At 39.8% G+C, this 20,783-nt stretch overlaps 1 protein-coding gene across 1 annotated transcript; it reads right to left on the reverse strand.

The window, feature by feature from the left end:
* Positions 1-8,338: 8,338 nt before the first annotated feature.
* On the reverse strand, positions 8,339-10,632 carry TSLP (thymic stromal lymphopoietin). The gene is made up of 3 exons (XM_057497502.1): positions 10,539-10,632; positions 9,896-10,440; positions 8,339-9,171 (listed from the first exon to the last, which is right to left on the reverse strand). Exons 1-3 carry the CDS (start codon positions 10,630-10,632, stop codon positions 9,058-9,060), a joined length of 753 nt encoding a protein of 250 aa, XP_057353485.1. The 3' UTR covers positions 8,339-9,057.
* Between the last annotated feature and the right edge of the window lie 10,151 nt (positions 10,633-20,783).

Consider the following 20,783-nt stretch of genomic DNA (forward strand, 5'->3'; position numbering starts at 1 on the left):
CTTCTTTACCTGATGTTCAGTGTTTCAAAAATCATTGTTTTATTCTGTAGGGGTGTTTTTCCCTTTGGGGTATGTGTTGGGTGGGAGGATGTTGTTTTAGCTAGGAGGGTAAATTCGGAACCTGTTCCTCCAACTTGGCCAGAACAAAAGTTCTCAATCAAAAATTTTCAGTAAAAATATGCCAAGCTGTCAAATAATTGTGTGCTTGAACTTTTCAACCTTCTTTTCACTGCAGTCCTACACAGAAAACTAACCTAAAGGAAATTTATCAGACTCTGTAAAAGCCTTTTTTTTCTCATATTTATAATGAACTGGACATTAGAATGGCTAAATTTAAAGTACTTTTCTGGCCATTTTCCAGGGGCTTTGTATTTATTATATGTTTTAATTCTTATAATAATCCTTAATGTAGGAGGCAGCATCATCTTTACCTCAGAGATGTAGAATCTGAGACTCAAGAAAGTTAATTTTCTATTATTCTCATTTATAAACTGTCCTCCTATGTTTAGGCACAAATAACTTTCATATAATAGTAATCAGTGAAGCTTTATTAATTGGTATTCTATAAACATGGATGTCAAAAAGCATAGATGTATCTAAAAAGTACATTATCAACCAGGAGATATTCTTGAAACTACAGCTAGAACAAGAACATTTGAAAAAAGTTAATACTTCTGAGTAATAGATAGGAAGGAACACTAAAAAACCCAGATCAACTTGATATATTCACTGGTATAATTCTCAGTGGGTTTGTAAGATTTAGAAAGGAATGTAATTGAGATATTTTAAAAATCCCACTTACTTTGGGGTAAGTTTATTTATAGATTTTAGGGATGATATAGGCTTAGTATGTTTTAACTTTAGTAAAGCATTTGACAGATTTCCCCTGGTCTTTGTTTTGATATGGCTAGAATGAGGACATGAAAATTCAGTTCTACAGCATTGAAGGAAACTTTTTTTCTTAACAAAGAACCCAGACAAATGTATAGGCTGTGCATATCAGCCTATAGAGATCTCTGTATTGAAGGTCAACAGACCTTGATCCAGTCTTGATCAACATTTTTTCAATAACTTGAATTAAACCATTGAAAGCCTATGCAGGAGAGTTATGTAATAAATGCAAAACCAAGATTCAAAATCTCAAGATCTCAATATGCTGAAAAAATGAGACAAAAATATCTCAACAAGAAATACTTGACAGGAATAAATGTAAGGACCTTTTTTTTAAGGTTAAAATTACACACGTACTGTAGAAACATAAAAACAGAAAACAATAATACAATGATGGTGCTAAAACTAAACATACCCCCTAACCCCAAATCTCTCCCTCATCCTCTCACATTCTAAGATGATGGATCTAATATATAAGAGATACATCTAAACAAGGATACTCAGAAAAGTTGAGAGTAAAGTAGTATAGCGGGCATATATTACTTAGCAAGTAAAATATATTTGGACATAACGATGGTAAAGAGAACAATTCTCAATAAATAGCTCTCATGAATTTTTAGGCATTAAATACAGTGTCAACAGTTAGAAAGCAAAACTTTAGGCAGGGAAACAACTATAACACCAGTCAACTTTAATTCAGCTCCCTCAGCCTCTTTGATGGAAGGAGACAAAAGTTAGGATATGGGTTATGTAAATAGCATAGTTAACAAGGTGGTCCCAATAGGTATATATCCAACTCTACATGCTTAAACCAGAATTTCAAACTTCCTTTGACCATGGAACATTTATAAAACTGATAATGTATTGTTGTCAGGTCAGGGGTCCCGGATGGTGAGGATGGCGATGCCCTCCAAAAGCAGGCAACGGAGACAAGGCTTGTGGCGCAGGTCTAATTTATTGAGGTGGGGTTACAGCTTATATAGTAGTCTCCTTCCTGGTTCTTGGAACTATACTACTCAGGCAGCCTCCAATCACAGTGGCACTAGCTAACCGCACTATGGGGGAGTAGGGTAGGAGAGGGCAGGTCTCCGTGCCCAGAGCTTGTCTTCTGGGTACACAGTGTGCTGTGACCTATTCCGGTGAGGTGGGTTTTCCCAACTAGTGGGCCTTAGGGCCGGGGAGCTCAGTAGTCTGGTCTCTACCCATGCCAGGTCCTACTGGTACCTTCACCGTTTGGGTCCGGGCATGGCTCTGTTCTCAGGCATCCCTGAGGAAGGCTACAAAGGCAGCTGCTGCTCCTTGTCTACCCACAATGTGTCAGTCCACCAAGAAAACCTCAATACATTTCAAAAGTAGAAATATATAACTCACATGTGATTTTTACATTTGGAAAAGTTCTTACTAGATTAATGCAGTGCGTCATCTTGCACATCTCTTGGCTTGGGTGCTATGGCTAGGATGGCCCCTTGCACTGGTGTTCAGAACATTCTGAGTGGAACATGAATGAGACAGTACCCATGGCTCTTACAGGAGACATTCAAGAATGGGAGAATAGATTTGACAGTCGTTGTTTACCTTTGCATCCTTGGTCTCTTCCAGGTGTGGAATTTAAATAATTACTTTTATATTAAAACATATCTTGGATACACAGAAGAACAAAATACATAGATTACATGATTTTTAAGTAATGACGAAAACTCAAACGCATTCATTGGGATGACTGTGAGCTCTTTTCAATCCTTCATTCCTCTATGCTCAAAAGTAAATGGGAGAAACCTTGAGAAAAATTGTGAGGGTTTTTCTTTACAGTTTAGTAAATTCTATAGTCAGTGAATCTGTGGAGTTAATACTTTTGTCATCCTCTTCCCCATCTTTTGCATAGGAAATTAATTAATAGTGGCCTATGCTAGACCCCAGGGAGTTTTCTGTTGTGAGAGCTTTTAAGGTGCAAAGTCTCTAGGGGAAGGTTTTTGGAATAAAGGAATGCTCTGATTTCCCTCAGGTCAAAGGAAACTGCCCATTTAGCTACCCTCCAAGCTTCTTGCTAAGAGCTGAGTCTTTTGTATCCCCAGTCTTTGGCTAAAGGCCTGGCACTGTAGATGTTCTGTAAATGCTTATTGGATACATAATGTGAGCTTCCTTTTACCTGTAGGCAATGAAGATGCATTTAGGGACATGGCACCTCCCTCTGCTATCAGCACCAGCCCTCAGGGCAGTGATCCGGGGAAAGTTGCCATTCACAGGAAAAATCCATATCTTCCTATCTGTTCTCTTTTGGCCTGGGCTCTGTGGCTAAGGAGAACCCTGCCACGGGTGTTGACAGCATTCTGAGTGAAAGATGAGTGAGAGGGTGTCTGTGGCTCTAGCTTGCAGCATGTATTCAGAAACAGAATGGATTTGACCTTCCTTGTTTACCTTTGCATCCTTTGTCTCTTCTATGTGTGGGAAAAGTTCATGAGAAAGAAGGAAGAACTTGAGACAGAACTTAAGAGGATGATTGGAATGCATCCTGAAGCCAACAACTATCCCCAAGTATTCTCCCTAGAGGCCAAGTCACAAAGCAAGAGGGGAGTGGTCAACAGGCTCCAGCAGTGGGGAGGTAAGGAACTGAAGAAGACTAAATCTTAAATGTTCTCATCATAAGAAAAGAGAATTATGCAACTAAGTATGGTGACAGATGTTAACTAAACTTTTGGGGTGATCATTTCTGTAAGGCACTGAGGGGGAGGGGTGAGCATGTCAAACACTGATGACGTGCCAAAGTCCCCAGCTGCTGCCCCATCCCAACCTGAAAAATGTGCCTTGGGCTAGCCAAATCCTCGCCGCTGTAAACTTAAGCTCTCCCTCCCACTACCTTCTTTTAAAAACTTGCTGCCTTCCCTGCTGGGCACGACTTTCCCAGCCTCCATTTCTGTAGACTGAGAAACCTCGCCTGGGAATTGCGTTCAAATAAACTACCTGGCCCTTTGTTGCCTCTCTTCGCCTGCTTATTTTGGTTAGAATTTATCTTACATTTGGTGCCGATATCCCAGGAAGGAGTGTGAGCACGGGGCCCTGACCAGCCATGGTGACCCTGCCCCCTTCTTCCCCTACCCAGGACCTCAGCCTGCTCTCCGCTGCGTGGACTATTTTCTGGTGAGTCCCTCAGTTTCCCCGTCTGCTTCCCTTCCTAACTCCGTTTCACCTGGTCCATTAGAAATCGTAGCTACATCCAGGTGGGGCATCCAGCCCACCCTCTGCAGGCATCTGGCCCACCCCTGGCCCTGCGGTGTGGGAGATGTCCCTCACCCAGGCTCCCAGGCCGTCTCCCCTGACTTGGCGCTCTTGGGATGCTGGGCGCTCCTCTCAGTGGGATTAGTTGGGAAGTGGCGCAGACATGCGGAACCAGCCCTTGAAAGCAGAGGCTCAGACCCCACTGCGGTGTCTTACTTCTAATTTGGCTACTCTATATTTGTCCTGGGAAGTTCGCAAATAGAAGCTAGTCTTTCTTTGCTCCAAGGCCGGGCCTCAGTATCCCTTGGACAATCAATCCCGCTGGCCCCCTGAGGGAACTTTTGATTTTGGCCTCCTCACCGACTTAACTAATTATTGCCACCGGAGCGGAGAGTGGGGTGAAATCCCATATGTGCAGGCTTTTTGGACATTGTGCTCCCACCCAGACCTTTATGTTAAGTGTTCAACAACTCAGGTTCTCCTGGCCTGATCTCCAGTTAAAGACTGTCAGCCTCTTACTCTGCCCAGTCCTTCTTCCTTTTCAGATCCGCCAGAAGACCTCAGTTGCCTGCCTCCCTCAGCTCGTGATCCCCTCCCCCTCTCTCCACCACCATCTTTAAGTCCTTTGTCTTCACACCTGTCGCAGCTGTCTTAAAGTCCTACATTCTCAACCATGCCGTTGTCCTGTTCTCCCCTTCTGGTAGCTGCACCACCCCCTCCCCTCTCCTTCCGCCTTCACTGTCCTCTTCTCCCACCAGAACACACTCCTCCCACCCTCTGGTTCCAGAAGCCATGGACAGGAAGCTGAGAAAAGAGAAAGCAATTAGATATCAGTAACTCAAATCTCTGTATCAGTTTATCTGTCTGTATATGTTCTTCTGTGAAAAGTATTACTAACTGTAGTCATTATATCTCAGTTTGTATGTGTGTCTAAGTGTGTAGATGAAAAATATTTTCCTACTTCCAGATGGTATTAATAAAAATTGATTTAAAAACAAGCACTTGTGAAAATTGGGCATTCTAAAACTTCCAGAATATCTGATTAAAAATGTTAAGCATTAATGCTAATTTGGGTTTGGCTGAGGCGAGCATGTCCTTGTGGTTATCAGCTTCCCAAATTTACCTAAGGTCATTTAAGTTGATGTTATCTTCTAATCTTTTAAGAATAAAATGCTTAAAGGCTTGGCTTTGTCTAATATCCAGTAAAAGTTTTGTAAGTAGCCTAGCATAGTTAAGAATAAGTGAACTAAGTAAGTGTAGCAAATAAACACCTTAATAATTGTGTGTTACAATGTGTATACCTATCTACAGCCTGGAAATCTTTCTGGTAACCTCAAACCTTAAAGTTTTGCTAAGTTAAAAAGATATACTTTGTGCTTAGTGAGAGATTGTGTTGTAAAGCTCATGGTTAACAGAAATTATAAAATGTTCATAAATTTGTCAATCCAAAGAATGCTAGTGTAACAGTTTATAATAGCCTACTTCTCAGTATTCACTAAAAATTAAAGTACCTAATGGTTTTAAGTTCTAATTAAAACTACTTAAAGTAATAAAGAAAACATTTCTGCATACTAAAGAATGTCTCTTGATAAAAGAAAGTAACTGTTCTAAAGTACAGCAGTTTATTTAGAAAGAGAACTCTAAATGTAAGAAGAAAGTTATAGAAAGTCTGTAGAAAAATTTAATATGGTCATGCTATATAAAATTAAAGCAAATAAGTATCAATATCAAGTACACAGCAAAATTAGAATTTTATTTTCAGTTAAAAAGACAAAGTTTTCTTAACTGTTAGTTTGATCTTAATGTTGAAAGATTGCAAAGGGTTCTCTAATTGTTTTATCAAAGCAGTTTCTCATGCTTAAAGTCTCAGTGAGTTGTCAGAGTATTTGAAAAAATGAGATCTTAATATTAAAAGGACTAAAAACTAAACTATGCTAACAACTGTGTAACCTTCTTTATTTGCCTTTGAGGTATTTTGTTGTCATTCTGGTTAAATAGATAAGTATTGCTTCATGGCAACCTATAATCCTATTTAAGCAAGTGCCAAAGAAACTTTCTTCTGACAACTTCCCAAAATCAAATGCAAAAAGGTGCTTCTACCTCAAGTTAACTCTGATATTTTCCAAAGAGCCCCTAAAACATCTCAGAAGAACTTTTTCTCATTGGAGAAAGTATTTAGCTAATTAGCTTATTTATCTGATATATAATTACCTGCTTAATTACCTGAAAAGCACTGTCAAAAAGAATAATGCTAAACTTTGTTACTGAATATTTTGTGTTACAGAAATATCAGAATTTCCTTATGTCACTTGTCCTGCAGTAAGCTCTCATCAGATCTTTAACCATTGTCATTTGTAAGTCTTTTATCATTTGTAGTCACTGTTTATTACTCCTAAACTAGTAAAGAACTAGATTTCAGCAGAACAAGTATTAGTTATGTAAGATTAAGTAAACTAAGGAAGATAATTTTGTGACTTTTTGTTTCAAATGTTGCTGATAGTGTTTTAAGCTTTTTCTCTTAAGCTGACTGACAACAGTTTTGTAAATGACAATACCTTTATGAGCAGAATTGAAACTTTATCTTTCTCTCTACCTGATCCCTCCAGAATTAAAAAACTCTCAGTGACTATTTTTATATTTCATGGCAGTATGTTTATTTGCACAAGTTCAATAAGAATCTACTTTCCTTGTAAGAAGACCAATTAAAAACACTAGTTATATTACTAAGGCTTTGACTGGAACATCATACCTGAGATACATGTGCATAAACTCAGATATCAAAAGCTCTAAGGAACTAAGGTTGACTTTATAAAGCCAATAAAGCCCCTTGGAAGAACTAGCCTGGTACTTTGCTTACAGAGTTCCCAGCAGCCTTACCAAGTGAGTAAGGAAGGTCACTTCCTGGCAGGTGCAGGAACCTCAAGATGTCTTGGAGACCTCAAGAAGACAGGAATTCACCCAAATCTACAGGTACTGCAGGCAAAGTCTGATGGCAAGTCTGGCTTAGCTGTCTGGCCTCAAGAGGCCTTTAAAAGTTCAATCTGAAATTCCTTACAAAAAGTTCCAGCAAAGCACATTTAAAAGAGCCTATGTAATCAATTGCTCTTCTTGCTGCACTTATGCAAATAATCAAGCCAACTGTTAATTATTTTCTTAATCTGGCTACTTCTAATAAAAATAAGGGTGATTATAGAGAAAAGTATTGTTTCAATAATGCAGTCTTATCTATACTAAATCCTAATACTAATCATTGAGATGTAAACTTGATCCAGAATTTTAGTTTCCCCATAATACCTAGCTATGATTCTCAATTAGACTCTTCATATTTCCAGTTCTCATATTCAGTCATGCATTCTTAATCTCATCAAGTTTGTCCTTCCAGAATAGAAGCGCCAACCTTCTGAGGCCCTCTCAACTGACCATGATGGAAACCTAGCTGCACCCTTTACTGCACCCCTTCTCATCATGAAGCAGCCGGAGCAGGCATCACCCCTTTTCCCTAGAAGCAGCTAGAGTCTCTATCTGTAGAAGAGAAAATTAAGCAGAGACCATAAGCTTAGACAGAATAAAGTGAGAGCCTCTGGAAAAGGCAAGGTATTCACAGTCAGAGCAATGTACTACATGCTATGAAACAGCCCCCCCACGTGACGCCCCTTGTCAGCCAGAAATAGCCAGATCAAGTCATTGCCCATTATGACCAAAAGGCTGGAATGTAAGGTTGAAGGCACTGATGGGGAGGGGTGAGCATGTCAGACACTGATGACGTGCCAAAGTCCCTGGCTGTTGCCCCCTCCCAACCTGAAAAATGTGCCTTAGGCTAGCCAATCCTCACTCCGCTGTAAATCTAAGCTCTCCCTCCCCCTACCTTCTTTAAAAACTTGCTGCCTGCCCTGCTGGGTATGACTTTCCCAGCCTCCATTTCTGTAGACTGAGAAACCTCACCCGGGAATTGCATTCAAATAAACTACCTGGCCCTTTGTTGCCTCTCTTCACCTGCTTATTTCAGTTAGAATTTATCTTACAATTTCCAAAATATACAATTATCAAATCATTATATTATATGATTGAAAGTAATATAATGTTGCATGCCAAATACACCTCAATACAATTTTTTAAATTAAAAAAAATAGAAATTAAGACTACGTCCCCCGAAAAAAGGAAGTGACGAAAGTGGTGCCCCTCAAGAAAGTGTGTATGGAATTATCGAACTACCCTAAAAAAATTCACAAGAAACCAATTTGAAAATTGTTTTATTAAGAAATACAGATAGTGTCAATTATAGAGGAATATATACATCTTAAAAATACTCACAAAATAAATTAAAATATAGTCCATAGTTTTAAAAATATATATATTTTAGCTTTAACAAAGGCAGTTCTTCAGGATCTGCTTGCATACACCACTCTGTCAGATCACTTTTAAAATTAAGTATTTTCACAATATTTTGCTTGGAAGTTCTTTCAAATGGCTTCACTCTAGGTACAATTTTTTTGTGCAGCCCCTTTTGCTTTTATTTTCTTCTTTTGTGAATTTTGAGTATGAGAACACGAGTGTCAGCACATCTAGAAGAAATACCTGCCTTTTAAACAGAGGTTTACATGCTATTCAGTTTAACCTTCTTTTTCAAGGGAAAAAGCCCTCCTGCAACTTCACTTTTAGATTCTTCCCCTAGAGTAAGGCTTATGTAGTTCCAGCTAAAGAGTTACTGTCACAAAGCTAGTGGCTGAGGCATCAAAGCTACAAAGTCTTCCCCGACATTTGAGGGTTATTCTCCCACATTATAGATCTACATTAAACAATAAAAGTTTACAAAAATAAGTTAAGACTCCTGTAATTAAAAAAATAATGATTTGTGATCCTTTAAATGTCACAGTTAGAGTTAATGTTCCATCTACCTAATAAATATTTATTTAGTTACTTGAAATAAGACGTGAACGAAGGCTTATTTTGTTTCTAAGAAATGCGACTGAAACGATGCCACAAATATATTAAGTATGAGACATGTTCCAGGCATTTGTTTGTTGTGACTTCTCTGTTCTTTCTTTTCTTCATTGCCTGAGTATTTATCTGTGGAATAGGAGAATTAATAGTCAAAATTAATTGTCATTACCTTTAACAACTGTTGAATGGCAGGTTATATTGTCATTTCTATGCAAATCCATCACTCACTGTGTCCCCAAAACACCTGCTTACTTTGAGTTCCTATGTTCTTTCTCCTTGGGGACTTGCTAATATGATCCATCCTTTTGCAGATGAAACTGAGCATACACAGGCTAATTTACCCAAGTTTTCACATTAGAAGTTATGGGTGAGGATTCAGTCAGGCATTATTGTCTCCAGACTTCCTGCTTCTGGCTCTATACTATTTTATTGAAAGCTATACACTCACTTAAGTGCACGTAACTGCATTATGCAAAAATCCATTACGTAAAAACACCACCATCCTTACAAACAACTAAGCAAACAGGGATGGAGATTTCATGTAACATTTTAAGAAAGCTGCACACAGCTATTAAGGTATAAGTCTAAACAATGATCCTCAAACTTCTTGAAACACTGGCTTACAGTTTAGACCCATTGTTTTGTCCAAAGAATCGGAACTCTAAAAATAAATAAATTTGGGACTAGGTGTCAGCGTGGAACTGACAATCTACGGTTTTTACCAGCTCATTTGCTTAGAATGATAGAACGTGAATAAAAATAACAATGACGTATGCACCGAAGCCCAACTTTAATTCAATATTAGCTCCAATATGTTAGAAAGCTCTGAGAGTCCATTGCATTGGCTTACCTGAATTCCATAGTAGCCTGGGCACTGGAGAATGAGTGTAGCATTAGTTCTTATTGCGAAAATTTCCTTGGCAAGTGACGGACAGCCGTGCGTGGGGTTGAAGTTAATTTGTTCTATTTTAGTGAGGCAATCCGGCTGCTCACAGGCGGCAAAGTTCACGAGAAAAGGAGAAAACGCCAGGAGAAAAAAGAAAAGGAAGTTAAGAAATGAGTGAAAGGGGGCAGCGTGGGTAGGGAGCAGAGGGAGGCGCAGCAAAAGCGATGGGAGTAAGAGGAAAGGTTTCGGTCGAGAAGAGGGGGTAAGAGCCCACGAAGGGGAAGGAAGGAAGGGCGCCCTGGGCGCAGCCGAGGGCGCTGGAGGAGAAAGGGCGGGCCGACGCTTGCTCCGCCCAAGGCTCGCGGCCGCGCGACGAACCGCAGGGAGGCGGTGCCAAGCGCCGGGGCTCCAGTTCGGGAGGGGCTGCCCCGACCGCGTTCCCGGTTCCCAGTTCCCGATTTGTCTTTTCTCCTGGGGGATGCGGAAAGGGGGAGATTCTCCCGGAATCCCTCTCGGGCAAGAGACTTCCGCTCACTAAATTGGAACAGAAGCGGCGAGCCAGGCTGGACATCTGGCAGCCCACTTGTCCCTACTCCACCGGCGTCACCTGGGAGCTCAGTCCCCGCCTGGGGTTCTACACCGCTGGATTCTGCCTCCCCGGAATGCCTGGCGTCTCTCTGGAGAAAGCCAGAAGCACCCATCACCGACTCACCGGGTCTTTACAGGAGATGGAGTTGAACTTTGTACTCTTGGTCTGGAAGAAAGAAAAAAAGCATAGGACAGGAAGGGCAATGACTTAAGTTCACAGGAGAAATCATCCCTCACTTGCTCCCATGTTTTAAAGATGCTCTGAAAGCCATTTCCACTTAGGCACTTGTTTCCGATCACCTGTTCTTTGGAGTCTTCAGATAGTGCCTGCTATTATTTCAAACTGGATATCAAAGGATCCTGGTCCTAGAGCGAGAAACCCCCTTCCCCAAAGTGGCACGCCTGTACACAGGGCTACACATGTGAGCAATGATGTTTCTTTTGAAATGCCCCCATCTGCCCTGTAGCCATTCACTCATTGTACACATGAATGTTCTATTCAGAAATTCGAATAATCAGGAAAGTGGTTACTACTGTATTTTAAAATATCTGAAGGGCACCTTATCCCATTATGTCATCCGAAGACGTGTAGACCGCTGGAAAGACGAAGTACCCCTTCTCCATGGCTGTCCTCACTGGTTAGGGCTTAGTTCACAAGAATTCCCTCTCTTTTACTTCCATTTCTTTCTCAAAACCTTATCCACTGTCCTTTTTTTTACTGTATGATAGAGCAACATTTTAGCAGAGGATAGACATCCTTCATGCATAATGTGTTACCTATCAATATTTGCTACTAATTAACATCTGCCTACTGAATGTGTGCCAGTTTCTATGTAGTCTTTTCAGAAGCCAATATTTTTCAATAAGACTTGTAAAAAATTTCAACAAAATGCTAGGCTATGATTTTCGTATTCAAGTTATTTCTCTTTCCTTGTAAGTTAAATTGCATATGTACATACCTACTCTTGTGACAGAAACACAATTATTTTTTAAAAAATGTTTCTTCACTTACCCCATTCATATATTCCTTCAGGGCTGGATAAATGACATAGTGATACCTTTTTTTAATCTTCTCAAAGTCACAGTCAGTGAAATTGTAGGTTAGCACGAGCCCTACCAATTGTAAGATGAAGATCTTCCTGAAAAAAACTGGAAGAATAATAGGCATTTAATAGCAAATAATAAGACAATGCACTTGGAAACTCAATTCCTCTGGTTTAACAGTAAACTCCACCAACACTGAATTGCCTCCAGATCTGCAAGGCGTGCCTTAGGGGCAAGTGCCCAGGAACCTTTCTTTGCCTCTTATTCCCAGTGCACGAGAAGCCCATATTCACCCATGCTGTTGCCTTAAGTTGGAGTCTTCCTGATGGTCTAGAGCTTTCTGGCTTCACATATATAACACCTAAACGCCTACGGGCTCTTTTCTCCTAGACCAATGATTTTCCTTGATGTCATTCTCTTCCTTTATAGAAATCTGAATTGATGACATGAACGGAAAAAAATAGGATTAGCCAAATATATGGAATTTTAATGTTGGTAAAATCATCAGGAATTTCCCTCACCTTCTTCCTTTCATCTTTGCCCTAAACCCTTGACATGTTCTGAATATGTTTCAAGAAAGAGACATCTATCTACATCTTTCTCCTACAGGAAGACCAAGCCCCTTGTTGGGGAAAAACACCCCAACACAGCAGCCACTCTCACGATGAGGTACCACTGCTCCTGCATGGGTCCATCTGAGCATTTCCTTTGGCTGATTTCCCTGCTCCGTGGCTACTAAGAAAACTCACGTGGTTACTTAATGCAGTGCTTCACTCTCTCACGTGGTTACTTAATGCAGTGTTTCACTCTCTCACGTGGTTACTTAATGCAGTGCTTCGGAAGGTGGGTACAGTCTCAGGCTTGTACCGTGCTTCCACCTGAAGGCCTTAAATGTGCAATAGCGGCCAGAACTTTAGGGGCAGGGACGATAAAGAGTTGAAATGAACGGGGAAAGGTCTGATGGGTCTCACCCTCAAAACACTTTTCAAAGCGCCCTTATCAATTTCAGGAAAGAATTGCCTACCCCTGGGTGACTGGAGGCGCTCTAGGGGCTGCGGTCACCTCTAGCACATTCTATAGGTGTCAAGAACGTTTAGAACCTCCAAGTTCAGCGCCTATCCAGCCGCACAGCTCCGCTCTTCAGGCCGGCGTAGCAAGAGGCGTGGCGGGACCACGCGGCGCGGGGCGCGCCGGGCGCGCCCGGGGAAGGTGCTGTCCTGTGCGCTGCGCTCCCTGGCGCGCGCACGATTCGTGCGCCCCGCAGCCGCGGCGCTGGGCCGCACTTTGCGCAGCCTAGACGGCCTCGGTTGACACGGGTGTGAGTTTACGTACAAAAGCAACGAGATGGCAGGGTCGGATTTGTACTTGCAAACCCTTGTTGATCCTGAAAAGGGAGCTTAAACGCAGCGAAGTGAGTCAGGGAGAGCTCCTAAGAGGATGCCTAGCCGCCTTCTGGGCTGTAGCAGCGCGCACAGAGGGTGGAAGGGACGGCGAGCCGACACCGACTGGACTTCTGCGGGACGAACCCCGCTCCGCCCAAGCTGGGCCCACGCCGACCCGGGCTCTCCTGACTCCCAGCTCCCCTCTTCCTCCTCCCACGCCCACCTCTTGCGTGTTAGAGCCTACAGAGCTCTGGTCCTTGGGAAGTTCCTAGGAATCATCGCCGAAGCCAAAGCTGCCGAGGTTGGGCGCCCCACGTGAGTCCTAGCAAATGTCACAGGCCACGCGGCGCCTGGGAACAGCAGCAGGGGGTGGCGAGGGAAGCGGGAAAAGCACACACTCGGGGGTGGGGGTGGGGTGGGGACTCGAACCAGAAGTGAACTTTTTTCATAGAAGGCATTCAACAACTGTGCCAGTACAGCTGGGCCCTGTTCCCTGGTTATAGCCTAGGAATAAAGATTGGGGTACTAACAGGAGCGTCGGAAAGCCTCTGATTCATCTCTGACTTCAAAGATGGGCTTTCTGGAACCCTCAGAGTGTAGGGTTTGATGTCATGGCAGCATTCTTTGGGAAAGAAATCGCTCCGCCCCTCTCCCCAGTTACCACCTTTTCAGGATGTTATGGAATGATGCCAAAGCTTGCTTCATTTGCTGTGACATCAGAGGTGTTTCTGGTCAGCAGCTGGATATTGGATAGGCAGACGGTAGCTAGAGACATAGATTTCTTCACTAGGTTGAGCAGGGACGGAAGAAAGCAGCCCTCGCTGAAGTTCAGCTTACATTCTTCTAGAGTATAACTGAGCTGCTTTTCTTCCCGCTTAAAAATGAAGTTTTCAAGATAACTATGTTGGTCTGTGCTGAGTTGAGGCAGACAGGGTGCCTCCTCCTCCGGCATCCTGGAAGATCTCTCTTTGCCTTTTAAACAAACTGCTAAACCCTTGTCCCTGGGCCTCCGATTTCCTTATCTATAAATATATGTGGCATCTTAGAAAACTTCCATCATATCAATTTTATACTAAAAAACTCTTGGTAGACTCCGAGTTGCCTTGCCATTTACAATCATCCCTCCAAACTTGGCTCTAAGCTGTCTTTCCAGATGAATCTCCTCCGTCCAGGTAGGCTTCTTACAAATCATACTTGAAATTAATATGCTCTAAAGGTGCCCTAAGCTTTCTTCATTCCAACCTCATGCTCTCAGGTGCTGGCATTCTCCTGTCATTCAATGCTCAGTTCACTGGACATCTCTTCCAAAAATGGTCTCTTATCTGGCTGTGACCTCACTTTCTTTCTTAAGCCATATTTATTTTGTACTTCCTTCTTTTGACTTCCACTCATTATGTAATAGTTTAATAATGTTTTACAACCTTTTTATTAGACTGTGAGTTCTTTAGAAGCAGAAAATCTTTTATAATAAGTGATTTATTCAATATCAGTTTACTTTTCCAAAAACATTTGAAGTGACTTGCAGCAAACGTGTTAGTGCCAAAAGTTAAATAACAGTCAAGGTGAGGCAAAAGAAAGGAACCAAGGAATAAAGGAGGCGAGGATCAGGTACAGGAAAGGCCACAGAAAAAAACATTATTAGGAACTGGAGAATAAAGGCAAGCTCAAAAGTGAGTTCTGCTATTCCAAACAACCTTGCAAAGGAGAGAATGTATGATGTGCTCTGAAAGTTCACTAGGGGAAGCCAGTTTTATTTATGGTCATTATCATGGCCAACCTAGGGGTCAGTCTTACGGGTTGTATATAATAGATACTCAATAAATCCTCAGTAGGCTGAAGTATATTAACCTTCTTTGAAGATCATTGTCAGGAAACAAATTATTTCCTAGTGAAATAATTTCTCTACAAAGATCTCTTTTTCTAGTTTTTTTTTGCTGCCATATTGCTGGAATCCACTTATGCCTTGCCTAGAGCAACCATTCATGTTGAAAGGACATCGCTGAAGATTCCTGGTGGGCTGAAGAGCTTCCTGTTTTTCTTTCTATTTGTTCAAATGCTGAAGATGTGAACAGTATCTGTATGTGTGGAGTTTGAGAAATCCTAGGTTAGGTCAAGAATGGTGTCTTCCTTATGGAAGGAAATGGAAGTGAGATCATTCTCACTGTGATTACTCAGAGAGCTTAGGCAATACTTTTACCCATGAGACGGACCAAAAAATGATCCATAACACGGTTCTCTTTTTTCCTTCCTTCAATAGAAAGATCTGTCATTCATTTAGTTCCTTAACATTTTTATTTTTCTTGTTTTAATAATAGTTCCCTTTTTCACTGCTTTATTCTTTCCCTCCCTCATTTTAAATTTACTTCTTTCTTCCTCTTCTTTTAACTGTCATGAATATTTAAAGTAGTCCAGTCCTCATGCAAAACTCAATTTGGTTTTAAAAAAGTAGATCTAAGTTGTCAGGAAAAAAGGATGTTACTCTTTTTTTACCTGGTAAATCATAGAGTTGTTGGACTTAAAAAAATGCATGTCAGATGGGTTACCAGTGAAAAATGGGAGCAATCTCCCTCTGTGGACTAAGAAAAGTGGATGACTAACCTTCACGTGGTAATATTTTAGGAAGTGTGACAATGGACCTTCCCTAGCCAATGGGTGTTCTTTTGAGTCTGGAAGTGAAGTGATTGCTGTAGGTTCCCCAGGACTCTGGTCGTAATAATCATTTCACCTCTGATTTTCATATGCAAATGCAGAAACGAAGGGCCACACTTTGCAGAGGTGAGTATTCTTTCTAGATATTCTATCCTCATTGTTCATAGTCAGGTATAGTGTTTATGCTATGAGGTCAAGAGTTTATTTATTAACACTTTATTAAGTTTTTATGATATAAGTAGTTAAATGGTCCCTGTATAGTTTGTGCTGACTGTAGCACATGTCCCTTTTGCCCATTAATTTTCATTACACATTTGTAATCAAGCAGCCATGCTGTTGGTCTGAATCATTGATTGGTTTCATCAAACTCCATACTTCCTCTAAGATCCTTTGGCGGTGGTGGGGGGATCATTTGTAAACCAGTAAGTGGCGTAAGGGACTTTCCACAACAAATGCAAGAATCATCCCTTTTATTTTATTTTATTCTCAAGCTAGTGGTCCCTGCATAGTCAGACTATGGCTGAAAAATGTTGCCAGATATTTTTGAGTTGTAGAGGCCAAAAGTGTGCATGAAAACCTAGTATTTGCTCTCATTTTTCTGTAAAGAAACAGTTTTACCTTCAGTTAGATGGAGGTAAACATTTTTGCTCACTTAACTGTTTTTCTACAATCTAATAAGAAATTAACAGGGAAAAGAAGGAAGAAGCTGAGCTTTCTTATATTGTTTCAAAAGAGTGTGGAAGAGGACAGAACTGAAGGGCAGTTCTAATTTTGGATACCTTTTTTAAGGATATTTACTATGCTGGATATCTCCTATTTTCCCCTCCAGGTAGGCTCTCCCCCTTTCCCTATCCTTCTTTGTACCCCTGGGAAGCTGACTCACAAGGACCACATCAATGGCTCCCTTGACTTCCAGCTTCAGATTGGGTCTGGCCAATGTTCACAGGATATTGGCAAGAGATCAGAGGGTAGGATGACAGTGAAGTTGTGGTTTTAATTTACCCAATCACTTCACGTTTGCTCCTCATCAATTGGGTATTTTCCTCTTGTGAAGATCCCAACTCCTCTTAGTTGCTACCTTCCAAATATATAAATTATATTATTATTTCATCTTGCTACCTTCCAGGTTATATACATTATGTGACTACTGTTGATTTCCCTAATTATGCCCTTTGTACATAGCTCCTTTGTTAAACTCTCCTACAGTTAGCCAGTTTGAGCATGCGATTAGTTTCCTGTGGACCCCTGACCAATAGAGCTATCTATAGTCGTTACCAGTATGTCATCACTTGAAGCCATCAACTAACATTCCTTTCTTCACCTTTTGCGTCTTCCTTGCAACATTATATTAGTTCTATAACTTTTACATAGGAAATAGTGGTTCTTGATGTCTAGTTAAATTCTAGTTTTTAGAAAAAAGTTACTCTGCTCTTAACTGTGAAAGATGAGTTATAAGAAATTCTGTGATTTTCCTTTTTATTCAAATGACATCTCTTCCTAGTAATATTGTCACCCAGGATTTGCAGGAAAGCTACACACCTACTTGTATAACTTGCTTCATAGTTGAGCCCTCATTGTTTTTGTATAAAAGTATCTTAAGAAAAAGTGACCATTATGTGAGTCAGGTGGTAGCCATAGACTTATTTCTCATGTGTTATGTCTGATACTCCAAGTATCTCCTGTATGGTGAATCTTGCTATTATCAATAATGTTATCTGGGTTAAACAATTACCCTAAGTATGTCCTCTCTTAAATGTAATAAGCCCCTAACAATCATTTTATGATCATGTCTCATTAGGGGCTACTTTCTTCCTATAGAGCCAGTCAGGGTTTCTGAGAAAGAGCAGCCCAAGAATTCCAGACACATGGTGGTGGTCGTGGGAGAACAGAAAAGGAGGAGACTGGAAAGTTGAGGATAATAAGTGGACAGCAAAGAAATATGGAGTCTGAGTTTGACTGGGGCCTGTCCTCATGTAGGACCATCAAATAGACAAGATGCTGGGAGGTCAGAGCATGGAGTCAGCAAACTACAGCCCATAGGCCAAATCCTGTTCACCTGCCTGTTTTTGTAAATAGAGCTTATTGTAACACAGCCGTATCTGTTTATTTATAGCATTGTCTTTGGCTGTTTTTGTGCTGTGAAGACAGTTGAATAGTTGAAATGAAAACCATCTGGCCTACAAAGCTTCAAATATTTGGTATCAGGCCTTGAACAGAAAAAAAAATGTATAGACCTCTGGTTTAGAGAATCACACCACTTAGTCTTATGATAGGTTTGGTTGTTGACTCTCTGCAATGTTTACAGTCCTTTTGTTAAATAGAAGATCATCAGCCGTGTGTAAGGGTTCTGTGGCCTCAAACCAGTAATTTCTCCCAGACTGTAGTCTTTTTATCAAGGGTATTTTCCCTCTTTTTGTTCTGACTTTTTACTGTTGTTCATCCAGATTTGTAGTATAAACTTCCAATTTACATTCAGTACCTAGGAATATTGATTAATTGTATTCCCAAGTTCTCCAGTTCTTTCTCATGTACTCCCAATAGTTTTAAGGATTAAACCTCTTTTAGAGAATTGTTGTTTCAGAAATGCATTTGAAAAGAAGAGATGGAATTTAAAAACAAAGATACATACTAAGTACTTCATACTTAGTTATTTTACAAAACCAGTAAACAACCTCAATGACTCTGTATCTCAGAGATATAGGATACTATCAACTGTTTGAAAAAAAGAGATTTACAGACTTGTAGTGTAGTTGTAACACCTATTAGAAGAATGTACCAATTTATAACTTCATTGTAATTTAATTCAATGGAATATATTTGATTTTCCTCTAAACCCCCAAACTTCTCTTCTCATACAATGAGTTGAGTTACTTTCCCTGTATATTACTTTCCCTGTATATATTCATATTTTTGTAAAGTCAGAGGCTTTTCATTGGTGACCTAATTCTTTAAGGGATTTATTCTAGGGACAATAGTTTTTGAGTAATCTTGCTAATTTCAGACCTATGCGTTTGAATTTATATCATATTGCTTATATCTGCTTTTTGTTTAGGGCCTAACACATTGCCTCAATATCTTAATGTAACTCAATTCTATTTAATATTCATTAAGCAATTATCAGTTGTTCAGAAGTAGATCCAAAGATTCACGTAATGTATAATGGTATTGGTATTCTGTTTTATAAATCAGTGATTAAAAAGGAGACATGGAAGTTAATAATTAAAATTACTATTAAATTACTAAAAATGAACAATAATCAAAATAGTTAAAATTAAAATATACTGATTCTGTGAGTAGTACTCAGGAGATGAGGTCAAATGGTCCAAACTTTGACCCAAGGCAATTGCTTACAAATTCTGTTTTCTCTTTTTGCCTCACTGGGATAATTTTCAAAGGAGTTAATATATACAAAAACCCTTGAGTGTTTGGGGAAAAGCCCAATTGTGCATTTTATGCATTAAAATGCAAAACACTGAGCTTACAGGTCTCCTTTCATCTTCAGACAAACTGCCCACCACTAGGTGTCTCAGTGGGAGTACACAGCATCACATGCACCTGAGAAACCGTGTTCCTAGCGTAATTATGTAACGAGCAGCCTTGGGCATTTTTATCTCCTTTTGCAAAGTTCTTGGAATAATCATCTTTGTGAGTCATTTTTCAGTTGCACAGTGAGGCTAAGTATTTGTCTACCTCTGCTAGGGCCGCTGTAGCAGAGTACCACACAGTCTGGGTAGCTTAAACAGACACTTATTTCTCAGAACTTGGGGAGTCCATGATCAAAGTGTTGACCAGTTTGATTTCTGGTGGGAGCTCTCTTCCTGGGCTATAGATAAGTATATCTTGTCACCTGATGAAGAAGGCCAGATCATCTTTCTAGTGTCTTTTCTTAGGACACTAGTTAGAATTAGGACACTAATCCCACCATGAGGGCTCCACACTCATGACCTAATTACCACCCAAAGGACCCATCTCCAAATACCATCACACTGGGGTTAGGGCTTCAACATCTGAATTTGGGGAGCACACAAACATTCAGTCCATAACATTCATATATATCTGACAAGTTGTGAACATAACCATTTCCTTAAGTGGAAACTTTTTAACCATCTTTTCCTTGTTTCCTTTTTCTCTTTTCCTGCCTTTTAAATGAATTCAATATCTTTTTTAAAGATTTCATTTTATTGCTTTATTTGCTTATTACAATAGTTATTTTTTTGTGTGTGGCTGCTTTAGAGTTTAGAGCACATATCTTTAGATTATCACAGTCTACTTTCATGTAATATACCATTTCATGTGTAGTATATTATCAAAGTGTATTTCTTTTTCTCCTCTTAGCTGTCATATACATTATTTCTACATATTTTTTAAACTCCACAATACATCATTATTTTGTTCAGTCAGTTCTCTTTAAAGATATTTTTGAAATAAGAACCATTTATATATTTACCCATTTATTTCCTGTGCCTTTCTTTTATGTTGTTTAGGTACATGTTTCCCTCAGGTACAGGAATTTCTTTAGTATTTTTTGTAGTTTTGATCTGCAGGTGATGAATTCTTTCAGCTTTTGTATGTCTGAACCACCTCCTCCACCTTTTTTTCAAAGATATTTTTCTCAATACAGGAGATTTTTTCTTTCATTATTTAAAAATTTTATGTAATGTATAATGGCTTGCATCATTTCAAAAAGAAATTTGTCATCCTTGTGACATATGGATAAACATAACATATCTTTTTCCTCTGGCTGTTTTTAAGATTTTCTCTTCATTTTTCCCCCCAGTTTTATTGAAATATTATTGATGTATAGTATGTGTAAGTTTAAGGTATACAAACTGTTGATTCAATACATTTAAATATTGCAAAATGCTTACCACCATTAGGTTAGCTAATACCTACATCCCTTCAAATAATTACCATTTCTTTTTTGTGGTAAGAACATTTAAAATCTATTCTCTTAGTAATGTTAATGTACATCATACAATATTATGATCTATAATCACTATATTGTACCTTAGATCCCCAGAAGAAAACTTTGGTAGCTATATTATACCAGACGAAATAGATATTAAAACAAAGACTGTAGTAAAAGACAAAGAAGGTCATTATATAATGGCAAAGAGATCAATTCATCAAGAGTATGTAACAGTTGTAAATATTTATGCACCCAACATATAAGCACCCAAATATATAGA

This window comes from Manis pentadactyla, chromosome 2 (genome assembly GCF_030020395.1).
Source record: "Manis pentadactyla isolate mManPen7 chromosome 2, mManPen7.hap1, whole genome shotgun sequence".
NCBI lineage: Eukaryota > Metazoa > Chordata > Mammalia > Pholidota > Manidae > Manis > Manis pentadactyla.

Coding starts and splice junctions, on each gene's coding strand:
- TSLP (XM_057497502.1), bottom strand. CDS start 10,632: ATGGGTGCTTCTGGCTTTCTCCAGAGAGACGCCAGGCATTCCGGGGAG. Junction 10,441..10,538: donor GGCGGGGACTGAGCTCCCAG/GTGACGCCGGTG, acceptor CTTGCCCGAGAG/GGATTCCGGGAGAATCTCCC. Junction 9,172..9,895: donor CAGGCTACTATGGAATTCAG/GTAAGCCAATGC, acceptor CCTATTCCACAG/ATAAATACTCAGGCAATGAA.